The sequence below is a fragment of the Natator depressus genome, chromosome 20, assembly GCF_965152275.1.
Source record: "Natator depressus isolate rNatDep1 chromosome 20, rNatDep2.hap1, whole genome shotgun sequence".
NCBI classification, from domain to species: domain Eukaryota; kingdom Metazoa; phylum Chordata; order Testudines; family Cheloniidae; genus Natator; species Natator depressus.
In genome coordinates this window covers 27,322,484-27,342,680 of record NC_134253.1, presented here as the reverse complement: position 1 = coordinate 27,342,680, position 20,197 = coordinate 27,322,484, and the positions used below count along the sequence as shown (strand labels likewise).

Sequence of the window (20,197 nt, the reverse complement as noted above, 5' to 3'; positions counted from 1 at the left end):
GTGCCATGTACCTTCATCTTGTACAGCTTCTCCCTTTGCAAACTGCAACTCGGATACTTCATATGGCTAAATAGCAGCAAGTAATGTGGGGGACGACGACGAAGAGGCTTAGGCCAAGGCAAAAGTGGTTGTTTCATATTTGTTTTGGAAAATAATGGAGGAGAGGCAGGGAGGCTGCTCTGGATCGCTATAGCTCCAGAGGAGAGGACTCTTGTACCCCCAGTGGTGAGGAAGAGCTGAAACCCGCCCTATGTAAGGAAGGGTAACAGGCAGGGGAGGGGAGTATGAAAAGGCCTGTGAGGTCAGCTGGACTCCTAATGGTTCTCAACCAGGCGTATGTGTACCCCTGGGGGTACCTCAACTCCTCTAGATATTTGCCTAGTTTTACAAAGGCAACATAAAAATCCTAGCAAAGTCCATACAAACTAAAATTTCATACAGACAATGACTTGTTTATACTGCTCTGTGTACATAAACTGAAATGTAAGTAAAATATTCCAATTGATTTATTTTATAATATGGTAAACATGAGAAAATAAGCATCTTTCAGTAATAGTGTGCTGTGACGCTTGTATTTTTATGTCTGATTTTGTAAGCACATCGTTTTTAAATGAGGTGAAACTTGTGGTACGCAAGACAAATCAGCCTTCTGAAAGGGGTACAGGAGTCTGGAAAGGTTGAGTACCACTGAGCTGGAGGGATTTAAAATCAAGGCTTGAATATGGGGAGTTGGAATCCTTCTGAGCAGGAGATGGAGCTCTAGACTTCCCATTGTTGCTTGGGCTCAGTCCCTGCATGCCAGAGTCACTTTCTGGTTCTGAGGGATTAGGGGGTACCATTCTGGATGTACAATGCACAACTGCATGTCTGATGGCATTTGGGAAATCCAGTGCAAGCGTAGTTGCTGACTCCTCCCTGCAGCTGTACTGATTCTGCTGTCCAAGGAAAGGTCGAGCCCTGCTTAGCCTAGGATGCAAACATCCCGAGGAGTAAATCTCCTTTTCCAGAGATGACAGACCCATTTCTGTGCTGATGATTGTCACTGTTTGAGTGAGTGGTCTAATGCCTCATGACATCGACTGGGATAATTCCCTAAAATGTTTAGTGTTTTTTCCAAATAAATCAGCTTCCATTAGTCTGACTTTGCATCTGCTCTGGGCTCCTGATCCTCATTGACTTCACCCAGATTGCTGATTTGGGCTTCCGCAGGGCAGTCGAGAAGCGTATTTTAAAATCTGAAAGAGGTACGTGCTTCGTTGTGTAGGATTTATCACCTTGGAGACCATAAGCCAGCTAGTCCCATACCCTGCTTCCACCAGCAGCATGTACCTGATGCTTCAAGGAAAGGTGAACAGCCTTTCCCAACACTAGAGTGCACCTGGAGCCCCTGAGTCTTTCCAGGGTCTTCAGTGGGCTTTGGCACAGGCTCCTGCTCAATTGTGACTGCTCAGCATGGGTGTGGGGAGGGGGAGAGTCGCTCCCTGACCCAGGCAGGGGATTAGCTGATACCCTGGAGTATGAGATTTGATTGCCCAGACTCTCAGTACTCATCTGCCCCTTGGCAGACTAGGCTTGCAGCGCCCACCCCCTCTGGAAGGATTAGTAAGACCTGGGAACAGAGTGGAGTTCAGGACCAGCCAGGAGTTACCTTCAGGCATTGAGTAGCAAAATAAACTCCACCAATTTAAGAGCTGTGCACTCAAGCCAGGAGCCAGGGTGCTGGGGGTTGGGTGACAGCTGCAGGGAATCAAAGGTTGTGTCAGATTTTTGCTTGATGTTTGGCTGATAAAGGTCTGTGTGATGTGCTTTGTTTTACATTTCTGAAGTAGAGCAGCTGGAGCAACAATAACAATTGCAGTTCTGTCTCCCACACATAGCTGCTTGGTCGGGAAGCAGATATTCCTGAGGAGGAATCCCTTATCAGATCAGGGCAAATCTCTGAGGCCTGATCTGTTTCCGGAGTTGTGCCGCATCCTCTGCATACTCTCCTGCAGTCGATAATACTCCTCGGGCCCCTGTGGCCCAGCATCTTGTGCAGTCACTCGCAGGAGTGCAGCGTCAGACACCCAATTTGTGTTCACCGTGCACTGCAGTGAACGACTGCATGAGGCAAAGGAGAATCGGGCGCCTGGTTTACAGGACATGGGGGAAGGGCTGTCATGGTTTCTGGTTCTCATTCACCCTGTTTCACTTTAATTAGGCTCGAGTCTGTAGCAAATGGTGAAGTTTGTCCTACCTATGCTGTTTCCTGTTTTGTATCTCGGGCTCGGTCTACTCTAGAAACACTAGAGTGGCACAGCTGTGCTGCTGCGGTGGAGACACTGACTACAGCTGCGGTTCTTTCGTCACTGTGGTATATCCACCTCTCCGAGAGCAGTAATAGATCAATGGAAGAGTTCTTCTGCCGACTTACCTGTGTCTGCACCAGGGGTTCAGTCAACCTAACCATGGCTCTGAGGGCGCAGAAATTTTCCCAACTGAGTGCTGTGTTCAGGGTGTCGACCAGGCTGTAGAGTATTGGCTCAGTGTCTCTCTCGGGGGCTATAAATGGGGCTGCTTTGTGTGCTAGTGGTTGAACTAACAGGACTCTCTCCTGTCCTCAGGGACTATAAAGATGAGGCACTGCTACTACAACGAGAGTGTGGGGTTCTTCTACAACAACAGCCAGAAGGAGCTGACCTCCTACTGGAGGACCAAGGACGTCCTGGTCGTTGCCCTGGGCCTGACAGTCAGCGTCATTGTGCTCCTGACCAACCTGCTGGTCATCAGCGCCATCATTATCAACCGGCGCTTCCACTACCCCATCTACTACCTGCTGGGGAACCTGGCAGCGGCGGACCTCTTCGCGGGCATTGCCTACATGTTCCTCATGTTCCACACGGGGCCCAGGACAGCAGGGCTCTCCCTCCAGACCTGGTTCATCCGGCAGAGCCTCCTGGACACCAGCCTGACTGCCTCGGTGGTGAACCTGCTGGCCATCGCAGTGGAGAGGCACCAGACTGTCTTCACCATGCAGCTGCACAGCTCCATGTCCAACCAGCGGGTGGTGATCCTGATCATCTGCATTTGGGTCACAGCCCTGCTGCTGGGCCTCATCCCGTCCTATGGCTGGCACTGCCTGTGTGACCTGGGCAACTGCTCCAGGATGGCGCCCCTCTACAGCAGGAGCTACTTGACCTTTTGGGCCCTTTCCAACCTGGTCATCTTCCTGATCATGGTGGTCGTCTACACTCACATCTTTGTCTATGTCAAGAGGAAGATGACGCGCATGTCCAAGCACACTAGCTTCCACCCCCGCTACAAGGAGACCATGATCAATCTCATCAAAACTGTCATCATCATTCTCAGTAAGTTGCTTCCTGCTCTGCATGGTGCCATGTGGCTCCTTCCCTTGTCTGCCCAGGTGCTGGGGAGTAAGGGAGGGAAGGAGGTGTCCAGTACAGCTGAGAGGGGGGGAGGTGGTTTTGAGCCACCCTCCTGTTCCCCTGGGGCTCCTGGGGGATGGTTTGGCCTCTGGTGTAACTTAGAATCATAGAATATCAGGGTTGGAAGGGACCTCGGGAGGTCATCTAGTCCAACCCCCTGCTCAAAGCAGGACCAATCCCCAGCTAAATCATCCCTGCCGGGGCTTTGTCAAGCCTGACCTTAAAAACTTCTATGGAAGGAGATTCCACCAGGACTGCTCTAACCTACATGCAACTGCAGTGGCTCCCATGGGGGTGTTTTGGGGAACACTGACGTGCCAGTACACTATGGTTGTCTCACCTTTTCCAGACTCTCCCCCAGTGCCTCCGCCACACCCTGGGGCTGCAAGGGGGGCACATAGATCCAGCTATGCCATCCGTATGCCACCGGGGGGTTCCTTCAGGCTGGGAGAGTCCTCAGACCTGCTGGCTTTTCAGTTAAAGGGGCAGTTGAGGGGCTAAGAATCCAGCCCGCTGCCCTGTAAAAAGAGGGATGTTGTTTTTTATTAGTTTCCTAAACGTGTTTCAGTGACACAGCCAGTATTGTGTAGAGGAGTTGATCACCAGCTGTCTATCGCAACCGTCTGTCTCGGAAGACTGGTGTCAGTGCCAAAGCAGTTCTGTTACTGAGTGTCATGCTGCCACATCACAAGTGACTAAGGAAGTCCAGTTCACAAGTGACAATCCTTGCCACACATCGTGCAGGTGTAAAGCACAGGGTCCGAGGATGGAGCTGGGCACTACTAGCGCTTGAGACCGGTTGCACTTTGCTCTCTCTCCACCATCCCTCTTCAGCCTCTTTGACTCCAGAGTAGCCCGTTCCCTGCTGCATCTTCCCAGCTTGGGATGTTGATTTTGAAGGGTTTCAAGTCCCTCTTGCAAATGTCTGTGAACCTGAGCTTAGGTTGGCCGAGTGGCCTTGGAGCATCTGCAGATCCTTCATGCAGGAGATCCTCTGGAATGTGTCAGCCATCCATCCGGTGAAGATGTCCAGAGTAGTGATTAGACTTGGCAATTTTGGCATCAGGAACTTTGGTGTCTCACTTGATATTTAGAATATGGTGAAGGTCGTGGGTGTGAAAGGTATTTAGTCTTCTCTCACACTTGCTGTAGGTGGTCCAGGTCTCACCGTCATGCTTGAAATGCACGTCTGGTAGATATGTATCTGGGCGTTCGCTGTTCGTTTTCTGTTATCTCCCACACATTGTCAGTTGGCTGAATGTGGTAGCTGCCTTTCCAATTCGAGAATTCAGCTCCTTATCTAGAGTTAAGTTATCCGATACAGTTGATCCTAGATAGCAGAACTTATGCATCACTTCTAGCGTGGTGTTAGCTATTGAAACGTCTGGGGCAGTCAACATACCTTGTTCCATAACCATTGGACTAACCATCCGTCTAAAGAAAATAAATCCATTGCAAGGTCTACCGACGCTGTAGCATCTGAATGCTTTCCAGAATCACCACGCACAGTATAAAATCCATCACGGGGTCCACTCAGCTTCCTTCCTCCTGACAGCCACGTGGAGAAATGATCCTTTATTTCTTCTTCCTTTCACTCCTTGTCTCGCCCCTGTCTCTCCCTTTCCTTCTACCTTTCTTTTCTTTGCTGTTGTTGAGGGAAGGCCCAGCTAAAGGGGTGAGTTTGGCATTTGCCCCGGCTTCTAATTGGAGCACCTGGAAGAGGTACTTAGGAGGGTAGTGCAACCCTCCAGTTCTCTTATCTCCATTCTCTGTGAACATGGCCAGCAGCTATGGCTCTTAAAAGAGCCTGAGGTGGTGGGGGAAGAAGATGTGATGTTCCATCAGAGAGCAAAGGCTGAGCTTTGCCCAGCGCAGACCGGGAATGTGAGCTGTGTATTGACATCACACCCCATGTCTGGCTGTCTGGGGGTGGGGGTGCGCTTTGGCAGACACATGCTCTGTTCAAAGTGTTCTGCTCTCCTAAGGGGGGGCGTTGACTGTGGGCGCCAGTGGAGTTGGGAGCAGCTGTACTGGTGTGGAGGCTTCTAGAGAAGCAGTCCTCCGTCTCTCCTGCCACAGGCACCGACTTTCAGCTTTCCCTGGGTGTACTCCAGCCCCGCTCAGCGTGGAGGCCCCGCCCCCACCCCCACCCTGCTCCTTCCCACGAGGCTCCACCCGCTATTCTACTTCTTTTCACCCCCATTCCTCTCCTTCCCCCCAGCGTCTTCTGCCCGCCACCAAACAGCTGATCAGCGGTGGGCAAAAGGCGCTGGAGGGGGAGGAGCTGGTCGGTGTGTGGCCGCTCGCGGGCGGTGAGCATCCACTCTTTTTTTATTTTTATTTTTTTCCCTTGGAGCACCCACGGAGTCGGCACCTACATCTCCTTCAATACAAGGGGATAAGGATGATGAAACCAGATTTCACTCTGGTATTTTCAAATGGGCCAGGGGAGATTTGTGCCCCACTCTGGTCCAAAGTCAGTGGGATTTGAGCATGTAACTCTCATAGGGTCTTTGACACACCTGACCTGGGGTTTGTACTGAAACTGCTCTGAGAATTATATCACTGCAGAGACCCTGAAACACCAGGTACTGTCTGCTCTGCAGAAACATTAAGGCCGCCAGGCGGAGCTCTCTGTGAAACCCCCATGGGCCAAACTCCCTGTTGGTATAAATTGGTGAAGCTCCATTGAATGCAGCAGAGGTCTGGCAAAGTACATCAAGATAATCTGCCCAAGGTTTGTCCCAGTCTCCTGGGCCAGTGTTGTGCATTGCGGCTGCTGCCCTGCACCCCAGAGGCAGCTGCATGTTAGTGTTTTTGCGTGTATATAGTCTCTAAAGGTCATTAGGGAGTTTGGGTTGAAAGGCATCAGACATAGGTGGAATATTATTTATAATTATAACCATTCAGGCTGCAGCGCCAGTACCTCAGTGCAGTGTGTCAGTATTGCAGTGCCAGGGCTTCCCTGCAGCGTGCACAGCTATTGCAGGCCAGGACCTTGGTGCAGAGTGCCTGGCGACTGCAGGGCCAGTGCAGGGAAATTTTCTGATTTTTTTTTTTTTTTTTTTTTAATTACTTGCTGTCCCATCCTTCATGATACAAAGTGCTTAATGAAAATGAAATAAACATGTTAAGCGCCTCTGCTAGGGTGACCAGATGTCCTGCTTTTATTGGGACAGTCCGGATATTTGGGGCTTTGCCTTATATAGGTGCCTATTATCCCCCATCCCAATTTTTCACACTTGCTGTCTTGTCATCCTAACCTCTGCAGCCCAGCTCACATCTGAGCCTATGGTCACGCTCCCCAGCTTGCAGTTCTCTCCTGATAAGTGCAGAATTTGCTCAGTCAGGGAAACCTTCAAGCTGCAAACAAAGAAGCTACTCCCTGGAAACTTCTGCTGGCAGAGCTGGGGAGGGGGCGGGGGCAGCAGGAATCTGAGTTGTGTGGTTCCTTGGTGTCTCCCTGCTGGAGGAGAATGAGCGCTCGCATCCTGTTGCAACTTGCTAACACAGTGCTACGGTTTTGTGTGTTTTCCTGCCTTAGCTCAGTGGTTCCCAAACTTTAACAGCTCACGAACCCCTTTCACTAAATTGTGAAATCTCGTGAACCGCCTCCTAAAAATGAATATGTCCAGGGATTTAAGTTTAAATTTCGTTCGCAATCCGTGGGGCTCCTGCTGCTGGACGCTGTTGACTGCCCCGGTCAACTGAGCTCCACTTAGCTCGGGTTGCAGGTCCTGCTGACCGCCGGGGCTCAGGCTGCAGCCCCAACTGCTCGGCCCCGCTCTCCCTAGGGCTCGGGCTGCCAGCCCCATGCAGAGCGTTGGGGCTTGGGCTGTTAGCCCAAACTGCCTGGCCCCGCTCTCCCTAGGGCTCGGGCTGCCAGCCCCATGCAGAGCGTTGGGGCTTGGGCTGTTAGCCCAAGCTGCCCGGCTCCGCTCTCGCTGGGGCTCGGGCTGTCTGCCCTGCAACCAGGTCCCACCTGCTGCCTCTAAGGCCCAGGGTCCCCTGGCTGCCATGACTGAAATTTTTCTGGCAACCCCCCGTAACGTTCTGCGAACCCCAGTTTGGGAGCCACTGCCTTAGCTGCATGCACCCCCCCCCCGCACCCCCCATTCTGTTCTGCCAGCAGCATGCCCCTGGTTGCCTGGAATCAGTCAGGTGCTGTAGACCAGTTCAGCAGGGTTGGAACACGTTTTATTTATTTTGTGCAGTCAGTAACAGGGCACATTATTTCCCACCCCCCTAGAACAGTAGCTAACTCCACTGTGGGTGGAGGTTACTGGGACCAGCTAATTTCAGTGCGACTTCGAGGCATCATGCTGGGAAGGAGGAAGGATTTCTGGCTGCTGGCAGGGATGCTTACCTGGGTGTCTAAGCTGGTGGTGGGGAAAAATCCAGACCTGACCCATCTTTCTGCTGCTAGGATCCCCTTTCCTCCTCTTTCAAGCCTTTCCTTGCTCCTTGAACTGGAAACCAGCAGGGGAGAGCAAGGTGAGCCTGGAGGAGTGGCGCTGTGCAGGTTTGCAGGGAGCTGGGACAGGTGGCCAAGAGGAGATGATCGGCTCTTTGTGAGGAGTGGGGGCCTTCTGCCCATCACATGGGGGCTGTATGCAGGAGAGGAATTGACCAAAGCCCTTGGAATTTCTGCAGTGAAACCCTGGGTTCTGCCATCACCATGGGACTGACATCAGGGAGAAAATGGCAGAGCCAGCTCTTTACCCAGACATCTGAGAAAGTTGGGGAAGGGAAGATCTTTTTTTACTCCTCAAAGCTGGGAAATACCCATTCATGATACGGCTCAGCAGGGTACCGCCAGAGCAGCTAATGCAGAAATTTTCTGCTCTGTTAAAACCCTGGGATAATTTCCATCCCCTTAGCCCGGCTCCACAGCCCTCTGCAAACTTGGACTGTGCACAGAGACATGTTTTGCCCCTTACGAATTGGCGGGTGTGGTGGCTGGTAGGTGTGTTAACAAGGAGGGAGGTTAGAGACCTGCAGGGCAGCAAGTGTGTGACAGACTCATGTAGGACACAGATGTTAAAAATGGGGTGCAAAGGTCTAAGGATGAAACCACTCAGAAGGGGGCAGGGGGGACTGGAGGAGACAGGGAAGATGCAGCATAAGGATAAGGAAAGGCCCAGTCCAACATTTCCCCTGAGTCCAGGCCCCTGGCCCTGAGCAGATTCATCGCTGACCAGACTCCCCTGTGTGCTCAAATTGAGAGCCCAAGGGGAGGCTGGGCAGCAGGAGACATTATCCCTCGGTCCAGACAATGTGGATGAAAGCCATGTCCTAATGGGGCCGTGGCAGATAACAGCCTCTGTAGAGTCTGTACTGCCGGAGCCCTTGGGGGATTTCAGTGGAGTCAGGACGGGGTCAAAGCTGTTTGCATGGCTCTGACAGCGAGACAGCCCATTCTTGTTTAGGCTTGTGGGCGCGTGTGTGCATGACGCATGGTCCCTTGGGTGCCCTGGAAGTCTCTGCCCTGGCCTGAGCACAAGGATGGAGCGGGCGGATGGTGTTAGGCACTCGCATCATGTTTGTGGGCCAGGGCAAGGTGATGGGAGGAGGGCTTCCTCTGCCTTCCATTGCCTGATCCTGCCCCATGTGCCTCTCTGTTCTTCCAAAGATAGACCTGCAACGGCATGTGAGCAGATCCCAGCAGCCGCAGAGGGCACCAGGTGGTTCATAACTGGGCCATATTCTCTGCTGTTGTAACTCTATTGACTGTACTCGAGTTGCATCAACGGAGACTTGGCTCAGTAATTAACACCCCTGTGCTTGCTCTGTAAAATCTGGGGAAACAGCAAAACTGAAACAACTTATTGCTCAATAAAGGAAGCCAAAAGCATCTGGTTCATATCAGTGTTCAGGAGTTCTATGTGGGGAAAGGGTGTGTGTGTGATGATGATGAAGAGAGAGAGCTTCTGAAATGGATAATCTTCAGGGAACTGTCAATATAGGGTATGTGAAAGATGCTTTTGGGTTGGAAAAGTGTTTCGTTTTGTATTAGAGGGAGCAAGGTGAATGGGTGGGATGGCAAATACGGACTTTCCTAAAGCTCGTGGATTTCTGTCTTCTCGATGACATTTAAGGGCTTGGATTACCAATAACTACCCAGAAGAGCTCTCTGTGTGAACATTCTTATTCCAGATTGAGTGTCCCATGCAAGCTCTTATCCCAGAACAGAGGTAGTGAGTTAAATGCACACCCTACCTTTTGCTGAAATAACTTTCCTATGGTATGAGCCCCTAGACAGAGCTTTTGTAACTGGGGGATGAGAGTGAGATCACAGGAGAGGGCCCAACAGCCTCAAAGAGGTTGTTGGTGGGCCACTATGGGGAATTAGATTTTCCAAAGAACTTAGCTCCCATTTAGGCACTAAAACATGGGTGCGGGTGTTCAGACGCAAGAGGCTGGTGCATTGGGTGCAGCACACCTTTGAGAGTCCAGCCCCTTTGTTTAGGTGCTGAAGAGGCAACAGAGCTCTTCAGGGAACTTGGCTCCAGTTGTGGGCACTCAGCCCTGGAGAATTTGGCCCAGCGTGCATGGGCTGGAGACAGGCTCTCTCACAAGCTGGGGGCATCAGCCCTCCCTTACTGATGCACTGGTGCGCATACTTCTCTAAAGGCTAGTATTCAGCTGAGTGCAGAATTTCTTTTTGTCCCCCCTGCTCCCTCTGAAATTAGAACCAAAGCAATGACCCTGGAAGGAAGTTTATTGGAGTTGCAGAGAAACCCAGCCTTGCCCAGAAAGCAGCTGCTGCTGCCCTGACCCCCCACCAGTGCTGCCTTTTTCTTTTTCTTTTAATGAAAGGTTTTGGAGTCACTCTCATTTTGCAGCACCCTTGTGGCAGTTTTTCTTCCTAGCAGATGATTTCCAGTAAAGGGTGTAGTTGAGAAACTCCCAGTGAGCACTGTTCCTCCTCCTCCACCCTCCCGCAGGAGACAGGCCAGGATAAACCCCTGGTGTAACAAGACACATCCTTGAATGCTAGCGGGGGAGTGCGTGGTTTACGGCAGCCTCAGAACTAAACGCACAACTGCAAATAGCAGGGGGTTCAGAATGCACAATAATCACCCTAGAAATTCCTTCCCTCTCCCCCCTCCGCCTCATTCATCGACAGAATGGCCATCCTTTGTCCTTCGAAATCCTTCTGCTAAAGGATTTCCCAGACAGTAGTTTGCAGTGGTGTTGTAGACATGTTGGCCCCAGGATATTAGAGAGACAAGGTGGGTGAGGTAATATCTTTTATTGGACCAACTTCTGTTGGTGAAAGAGACAAGCTTTCGAGCAACATGGATCTCTTCAGAAGACCTTCAGAAAGAATACAGGAATTGCCAGGAACAGACAGACCTAGGTGCCCAGCCAGCCCTGTCGTCCATCTCTGACTATGGCAAGATGCAAGAAGCTCTGCAGAAGGAAGTGATGGGATAACCTACCCCCAGGGGAAGTTATTGACTCATTACAGCCAGAGGATTGGGCTCATGTCCTAAAACAGGAGAGTTTAGATCGCTTCCAAAATGCTTGGTTATTTATTTAATCCTCGCTATTATAATTATGGATATCCTTGTTGTGCCTTTGAATGGCAACCCCTTTTTTTTGAATCCTGCTGAGCTCTTGTCTTCAATGAAATTTTGTAGCAATGAGTTCCATTAGATTGTGTGTGAAAAAGTGTATACTTTTTTCAGTTTTGAATTTGCCACCATTCAGTTTTCCTGAATATCCCCCAGTTCTTGTGTTTCGAGACAGGATGAATAGATATTCCTGAGTTACTGTCCCTATGTGTACAGAATGTGTCTATAATTTGAGTCCCCAAACAAATGTCTTTGTTCCCAGTCTGATCAAATTACAGGAATAAAGGGAAATGACCCTTAAGAACAAAAGAACGGCCATACTGGGTCAGACCAATGGTCCATCTAGCCCAGTATCCTGTCTTCTGACAGAGGCTGGTGCCAGGTGCTTCAGAGGGAATGAACAAACCGGGGCACTTTGAGTGATCCTCTTCCCCTGTTATCCAGTCCCAGTTTCTGGCAGTTGGAGGTTTAGGGACACACGGAGTATGGAGTTGTCTTGGGTAATAGCCAATGATGGACCTGTCCTCCATGAACTTATCTAATCTTTTTTTTGAACCCAGTTATACTTTTGGCCTTCACACTTTCTCACTGGCAAGAAGTTTCACAGGTTGACTGTGTTGTGTGAAGTACTTCCTTTAGTTTATTTTAAAATCTGCTGCCTATTTATTTCATTGGGTGACTCCTAGTTCTTGTGTTAGGTGAAGGGGTAAATAACACTTCCTTATTCACTTTCTCCAAATCATTCATGATTTTATGGACCTCTGTCATATCTGTCCTTAATTGTCTCTTTTCTAAGCTAAACAGTTCCAGTTTTTTTAATCTCTCCTCGTATGGAAGCTGTTCCATACCTCTAATCGTAGCTTTCCTTCTCTGCCTCTTTTCCAAATCACATATATCTTTTTGAAAGGATGCGACCAGAACTGCACGCAGTATTCAAGGTGTGGGCATATCACATCCTCTCTTCTCTTAGGGAAACAATGCCAAGCTTTTCAGTCTCTCTTCAGAACAGAATTTTTCCAGGCCTTTGATCATGCTCCTCACCCTTCTCTGAACCACTTCTAATTCTGCAGTGTTGTTTTTTGATATGGGGTGACCAGTATTGCACCCAGGATTTCAGATAATGAACCATTGATTTATATAATTGTGTTGGGATATTTTCCAGATTATTACTTAATCATCCTATTTTGTTTGCTTTTTTCACTGAAGCTGCATATTTGAGCAGAGATCTTCATTGAGCTGCACACAATGACGCCCAGGTCTTTCCTCAGAGTTGACAGAGTTACTGTAGAAACCTGTAAGGTATATAAATAGTTCTGTTGTTTCCTCCTATGCGCATTTCTTTGCATTTGTCAATTTAGCATTAATTAACTGCGTTTAGTAACCCGCTCTCCTTCCCATGGTGGGTAAGTCAGTTCGTCATATAGATAGCAAAACTGAGATAAAAGCTAGCTGAAAATTTTCCACCTAAAATGACTTTTTGACAGAAAGTCTTTTTTGCAGAAACAGACATTTCTGTCGGAAATAACCTGCTATAGTTAACCACCTCTTTCAGGTTTTCTATGAAAACCAAAAATTTGAATATATCTTTTTAATCTCATTCTCTTTGTTTTGTTGGAGTGGGGGGGAACATTTCCTGACCAGCTGTGGAGGCAGGAGACTCACCCAAGGCCCTGACCCCCCAGCAAGTCAGAGGCAGGAGTCCTGGTGCCTCACTTTCTTCTTACAGCTTTTCTTCTCTTCCCAGGTGCCTTCGTTATCTGCTGGACTCCAGGCCAGGTGCTGCTCCTGCTGGATGGCCTGGCCTGCGAGAGCTGCAATGTGCTGGCAATGGAGAAGTATGTCCTCTTGCTGGCAGAGATCAATTCGCTCATCAACGCCATTGTCTACTCCTATCGGGACAATGAGATGCGCAGCACCTTCCGGAAGATCCTCTGCTTTATCTGCTACAGGAATCCCAAATACTCTCCCGCGTCGGTCAAGTCCAACGTCCCGAAACGCAGGATTCTCTCTCAGAATGGCCATTCTACCATGGACTCCTCGCTGTAGGAGCCTAGCTCAGGGTTCATCCGCATCGCTCCATAGTGACCAGCCGAGAACAGAGACCTGGGGTGACCTGTTTGTCAAGCAGAAGAACCTTTTAAAAAAAACTAAACTTGTTTGAAAGCATAAATGTTTGGATAAAGAGTAGGGTCTGCAGAATAGGGCGAAAAGCTGTTAAGGCAGTGCCAAGCAGTGCCTTGCTTGGCACCGACAGACTTGGAGTTACATACCCACTATTAAAGAGATGCTGTTTTTAACAGCACTGTTGATTTAATCTAGTAGCCTCCAAAAGGCATGCTGCTTGTTAACCGAGATGCTTGTACAAGTATTTCTACATGAGACACGTATTGTCTTAGTTCTTCAGTATTACTACCTACAGGAATGGTCGTTCCAATGCTGTGGTATTCCAGGGCCAAAGCCCAAAGTCCTTTTGCTTAATTTGTCCTTACTTATTGAAATCAGCAAGAGCTTTGCTTGAGACTTTTGCCTGAGAGACTTCTGACCCACAGATTTTGAAAATCCTGTTCTCTTCAAGGTGTCTCTAGGGAAGATCTAGTTTATGGGAATTGCTTTGTGAGAAGCAGTTTGTTACTGAATTTCCAAGTCTTGTGGGCTTTTCCAGATTGCCCGAGGAACACCTCCCACTTTCCTGAGCTAGAGAGTTATGCTGCAGCTAAAAGCTTCAAGAGCATTGGTGTTTTGTTACATGTACTACACAGTACTTTATAGTCTTGACTGCAAATTCATTGCCTTTTCATGAAGATGCAGTGAGTCATGTTCCCATGAAACTAACCCTTTCCACTCACTAAGAGCCCTTTCGACAGCTTTGTGTTGGAGTCTGAGGCAATCAGCACTTTCCCCTAGTTTATAATGTGCAGATTGTAGCTTAACCCTCAATTGTTCAAATAGCATGTAAACACCATCATTTCAAATGTGGTCAGAAAGGCGAACCAAGACCTCTTTTTGTCTCCGCGCAGCACAGAAACAAGAAGCATTTCTCACCATCAATATGCTTAGAGCCAAATTCTCTGCTGGAGTAACTCCATTGATTTCAGTGAATTTATTTCACCAGAGTATTTGCCTCTTGAAATGTATGTGAACCCTGTGATAATATAAGTTGTGATTGTCATTTTGGTGCCCCCTACTGGAGGCAGACATTTTGCTATAGAGAGAATATTTGTGACACTGGCTGTGTGGTAGACTAAACAATTCTCCGAACTTCTTCCATGTCATTAACAAAACTTTAGGGTGAGATTTGCAAAAGCACGCAGTGTTCGCCTGAGTCTGCTCCCACATTAGCAATGGGGGTTTTACCCTTGGGTCCAGTGGGAGCGGTGGTAGACCAACACCTATAACCTTTAACACAAGATATTTAAACTTTTAAAAATTAAAGAGCCTGATCCTTTCAGGTGCTGAGCTCCCTCAACTCCCACTGACATCAGCATGTTTCAGGATCAGGTCCAATGTTGTTTGGGGGATTGCCAATGTTACAATCGTAGTTACTTCTGTTTAGCTAGATGACTGTCACGAGCAGTGGCTCAGAAATCCAGATACAACTAAGAAACAGCTTTCAGACATGTTGCATAGCTTAGTCATGCTTGGAAAGCTTTTACCTTTTAAACTTCCGTGTCATGGGGCTGAGAGAAAATGGGCAGTGCTTTGCTTGATTGGCAGAGGATTTTTGTATCTAAATATTTTCCACCAAAAAGAAAAGAGATTAACCCTGTGGAACAGCTGCAGTTGCACCCAAGGACTTTACGGGCTAAATTCTCTACTGGTGCAGATTAGCACAGCTCTGTTGAAGTCAATGGCCAATTTCCACTAGCAATGAGGTGGATCCTATATTTGTAGACTCCTGGGTTTTGTCACTGGTGGTCTGCTGTGCCAGTTCAAACCTAACAATTTTCCTACAGCTTCTGCAAAAAGCCTTGAAGCAGCGAGGCAATAAAAGTTTCCTCTGTCAGAAAAGCAAAGCAAAATTATCTTTGAAATATTTGTCCAGGCTTCCTCTTTTATTAACAGGGTAAAATAATTAAAAGTGTGCATTAGTTGTGGTGTTTAGCTGTGGGATTGGTACCAAAATTATTTCCAGGGGAAAACCATTGGCTGTGTGCTGGTTATGAATGAATCTTTGTAGCGGATGAAATGACATGCAGCCCTTCAAGAACTGCAGTTGGCTTTTATGCCCAATTGGGCCTTTAATACGTTGTGCACATTCCTCCCAGAGAGCTCAGCTAACTAGCCTGACCTCACCCAGTCTGCTGGGCTGCAGCTGTTGCACTGTTACAGAGAGCAATTAAGTCCCCTCTTACAAGTAGTTTCCTGCAGGTGTCTCAGTGGAGGAAGGGAAGTTAATAATAATAATTAATAATAATTTTTCTTTATTTGACACTTTACTGCCACCATATAGAAGCTCATCTTTGTTTTTCTGTATTTTTAACTAGTTTATTTAAAACTAGCCTGAGGGCCGAACCTGTATTAGCAGTGACAGATTGTTGTATGTGAGTTCTTGTTGGTTCTAATGGCTTGTGCCAGCCAGACACTCCCCTCTGATTGCCCTGCCTTAGAGCTTGTCGGTACTTTATCTGTAACAATGGAGTTGGAGGGTTGAGTAATGACTATGCAAAAATTCAGCCTATGATTTATTCTCCTTCTTCAGAATGCACCTCCCCAACCCAATAAAGACAGTGACTATAAAGAGAGAGACATGGCCCATATCTCCTCTGAATGACATCTGTCACTCATTCTGAATGGCAAGAGAGTGGCTTGAGTCTTTAATGAGGTTTCTCTTCCTGAGTGACTTAACCCTTAGAAATCGAGCTGATTTCCAAGTAGATCTAATAGGTCTGGGAGAGGGAAAATAAGCATAGAAGCAAGAGTGGAAAATGTCAGATGAAACTTGAAAGAAAAGGGAGAGTCAGTGAGTCAAGATTGGCAGGTGCAGACACAAACCACCTAGCAATGGAGATAAATGGTGTATATGGAGTCCACATGATCAAAAGAGGACCTGAGGCTGTTCAGTACTCAGTACAAGAAATTCACTTTCCAGGAAACACACAGCCCTTATCTAATTACATGGGGACAGGAAGTACCCTTTTATGTTAAATTTCCCATTCTTCTTGGTGAGTCTAACGACATGCTTTGCAGAGCAGGTTGTAATGTTTTCTACTAAAATGTTAGCTTCGTAGAGGCAACTTACAGACTCCAGAAATAACTTTCTCATTGCACATGAATGAGATGCTGTAAAGTGCATGTGAGTTTTGTTCTTTATTGTCACACTGGATTCATGACACACTGTACCTGTGCTGTTCATTTCACCTCGGTTGTCTTAGCTCAGTGTTCAAGACAAAAAAGGAGGCAATATTGACAGCAAAGCTAGCATCCCTTGCTCTCTTCATCTCAAGAAGAAAAATAATGGGTTTCTAATGTTGAAGTATGAACCTCCCTTTGAAGTTTCATCATCTACTTTTTCAGACTTCTAATGAGAAAATCTTCCTGCAGCCTGAAATTGGCCAGCATTGTATTGCTCTAGATGTCAGAGATGCATGTGGCTATTACAGACTCATTGACCATTGGGTAGAAGGAAGGAAAAGACACCTAGGAGCTATTTTTAAGGGATCAGATATGGGATATGTGAGAACACACAGCTTGATCAAAGCTAGGCCACGTGGTTCCAGGAATGAGGGGTCGTGCCTTGCTGGCGGGCTGGAATTTTTTAAGCAATTTACTGCCTAAAGTCATACAAGGGCTATTCTGAAAGGAGGCTAACATTGAAGGTGTGGTGCAAGTTTTGTTTGTTGGAACAAAAACTGGAAGAAGTGGGAGAGATGAGGAATTGTTTAATAAGGAGAAATTATTTGTGAAGATCCCAAAGGCTCACCCATCCTTCTGCAACTCAGTGACTTGGGTGATGGCTGGATAGTAAAACAGCTGTAGTATTGTGGGCAGGGCCAACTGAAAGGGAGAACCCTAGCAGGCCAAACTCTCCAGATACACCTCTGCTCCTCTAAGAGGGTAGTAGGTATTTTCAGTTCTCATCTATTGTTGCTCAGTATCAAGCAGCTGCGAGCAATAGAAGTCTAGAGTTATTTTTAACAAGTAGAGAACACTTGGGCTAGGCAGAGGGAAGTTGTCTAAGGCTAGCCAGGAGACAGCCAGTGCTTAGAGGATTATGGGGTCAGTAAAGCAATGGCTCAAAAAGCTTTTTTTTCTTTGTGGCTTGGGACATGTTTTAATATAGTTGCAAAGCCTGGCTTCTTTCTGCCACGGAAAGTGCATGCCCAACAGAGGTAATTCAGGAAAGAAAGATCACATTGACTTTACATCAGGTCTTTCCTGCAGTATTTCTGTGTGTGAGAAGCTTTCCATTGTGCGCTGTAAGTCATACAGGCAATATTTGTTTTGGCTGATATAAACATACATACATGCTAATCGCAGACATCAGTTGAGTTTCCTGAATACAGGTTGCTCAGGGAATCACAGGTAAAGTCATTTGACAGTTGCTCTTGTGCACAGCATATGGGTGTGAATGCTAATGGGGAGCGGAAGTGAAAGAGATCATCCAGGGCTCGCATGCTACAGCTCAAGAGCCCAACTTCCAAAGGAGCTTTTGAATGGAGCCCCTTTGCAGCCAGGTTTGGCTCTGGGCACCTTGAAACTGTGCTGGGAAGGAAGATTAATGACATCAATTCAATTAGCAGAAACCTTAAACCAGGGCCAAAATTTCCTAACTTGCAAGCCTAAAGTTAGATACTGAGCTGGTGGATAAGTAGTCTCATTTTCAGATGGGCTTAGCCCATGCAGCTCCCATTAGTGCCTGACCTTAGGCATGCAAATTTGAAAAAATTGGCCCCAAATCTTATCTGCTCTGCATGAACAGTAAGCTCCTGATTCCCATTCACAGTAAGGCCCCTCTGCATGCCAGAGGGGCGCAGAGGGACCCTGGTGTAAATAAAGTGATCATATGAGGCAGTGATTGCAAGAGGGGTGGCCTTGGCCTAGCTCCCTGCACTTTTTTGCAGTTTGCAGTGTCCCTGGTTTCACTGTAATTGTTACTGTTAGTAAAGAAATCTTATGGGAATGTCTCCATTGCTGTATCGTAGACAGTTGTTCTAATACTACCTGCCATAAGCCAACCTACAACTCCTGGGAGTTAGGAGGAGCTTTCCAGCGGGCAGCTTATCTCAGAACAGCCACTGCAGGGTCGCTGGTGCCTTCACCAGCCACCATTTGAGGCTGGGCTGGCTGGATGCTTGCTCTGAGCTGGGCTGGCTGTTCCTGTGTTTCTGCATTCCTAGAACCCCACAGAGACCGTGTCACTGGGCTGATTGTGAAAGGAGAACCGCCAGCTACATTTAAAGTGTCAGAGCTATTTGTTTTTAAAAGCGCTCAGATACCAAGCTTATGGGTGTAGTACAAAACGATAGACAGGCAGAGTCAATGCTGCTGTGGGTCTGTTCATGACTATCCCCAAGTGATTCAATAACCGACAGTGCAATGGGAAGGTGGAGACTTCGCGCTTGAGAATTGCGTGTTATGTCCATGTGAAAAACAGCCATGTGAATAAACTGGTAATTCACATATTCTATGAGCTGACCTCTTGACCAAAGTTGGTTTCATAGATTCATAGATATTAAGGTCAGAAGGGACCATTATGATCATCTAGTCCGACCTCCTGCACAACGCAGGCCACAGAATCTCACCCACCCACTCCTGCGAAAAACCTCTCACCTATGTCTGAGCTATTGAAGTCCTCAAATCATGGTTTAAAGACTTCAAGAAGCAGAGAATCCTCCAGCAAGTGACCCATGCCCCATGCTACAGAGGAAGGCGAAAAACCTCCAGGGCCTCTTCCAATCTGCCCTGGAGGAAAATTTCTTCCCGACCCCAAATATGGCGATCAGCTAAACCCTGAGCATATGGGCAAGATTCACCAGCCAGATACCCAGGAAAGAATTTTCTGTAGTAACTCGGATCCCACCCCATCTAACAGGCCATTGGGCCTATTTACCATGAATATTTAAGGATCAATTAATTGCCAAAGTCATGTTATCCCATCATACCATCTCCTCCATAAACTTATCGAGTCTAATCTTAAAGCCAGATAGTTCTTTTGCCCCCACTGCTTCCCTTGGAAGGCTGTTCCAGAACTTCACTCCTCTGATGGTTAGAAACCTTTGTCTAATTTCAAGTCTAAACTTCCCAATGACCAGTTTATATCCATTTGTTCTTGTGTCTACATTGGTACTGAACTTAAATAATTCCTCTCCCTCTCCAGTATTTATCTCTCTGGTATATTTATAGAGAGCAATCATATCTCCCCTCAACCTTCTTTTAGTTAGGCTAAACAAGCCAAGCTCCTTGAGTCTCATAGAATCATAGAATATCAGGGTTGGAAGGGACCCCAGAAGGTCATCTAGTCCAACCCCCTGCTCGAAGCAGGACCAATTCCCAGTTAAATCATCCCAGCCAGGGCTTTGTCAAGCCTGACCTTAAAAACCTCTAAGGAAGGAGATTCTACCACCTCCCTAGGTAACGCATTCCAGTGTTTCACCACCCTCTTAGTGAAAAAGTTTTTCCTAATATCCAATCTAAACCTCCCCCATTGCAACTTGAGACCATTACTCCTCGTTCTGTCATCTGCTACCATTGAGAACAGTCTAGAGCCATCCTCTTTGGAACCCCCTTTCAGGTAGTTGAAAGCAGCTATCAAATCCCCCCTCATTCTTCTCTTCTGCAGACTAAACAATCCCAGCTCCCTCAGCCTCTCCTCATAAGTCATGTGCTCTAGACCCCTAATCATTTTTGTTGCCCTTCGCTGGACTCTCTCCAATTTATCCACATCCTTCTTGTAGTGTGGGGCCCAAAACTGGACACAGTACTCCAGATGAGGCCTCACCAGTGTCAAATAGAGGGGAACGATCACGTCCCTCGATCTGCTCGCTATGCCCCTACTTATACATCCCAAAATGCCATTGGCCTTCTTGGCAACAAGGGCACACTGCTGACTCATATCCAGCTTCTCGTCCACTGTCACCCCTAGGTCCTTTTCCGCAGAACTGCTGCCTAGCCATTCGGTCCCTAGTCTGTAGCGGTGCATTGGATTCTTCCATCCTAAGTGCAGGACCCTGCACTTATCCTTATATTGAACCT

General features: G+C 47.7%; 1 protein-coding gene across 5 annotated transcripts in view; it reads left to right on the top strand.

The window, feature by feature from the left end:
- LPAR2 (lysophosphatidic acid receptor 2) overlaps positions 1–18,013 on the top strand; it is a 31,934-nt gene extending 13,921 nt beyond the window's left edge. For all 5 annotated transcript variants that reach the window (XM_074935300.1, XM_074935301.1, XM_074935304.1 and 2 more), the window contains 2 exons: positions 2,604–3,347; positions 12,750–18,013. In XM_074935300.1, coding sequence (XP_074791401.1) covers positions 2,604–3,347; positions 12,750–13,051 — 1,046 coding nt within the window. In that variant the 3' untranslated portion in view covers positions 13,052–18,013. The remainder of the gene's footprint in view (positions 1–2,603; positions 3,348–12,749) is intronic.
- The last annotated feature ends 2,184 nt before the right edge of the window (positions 18,014–20,197 follow it).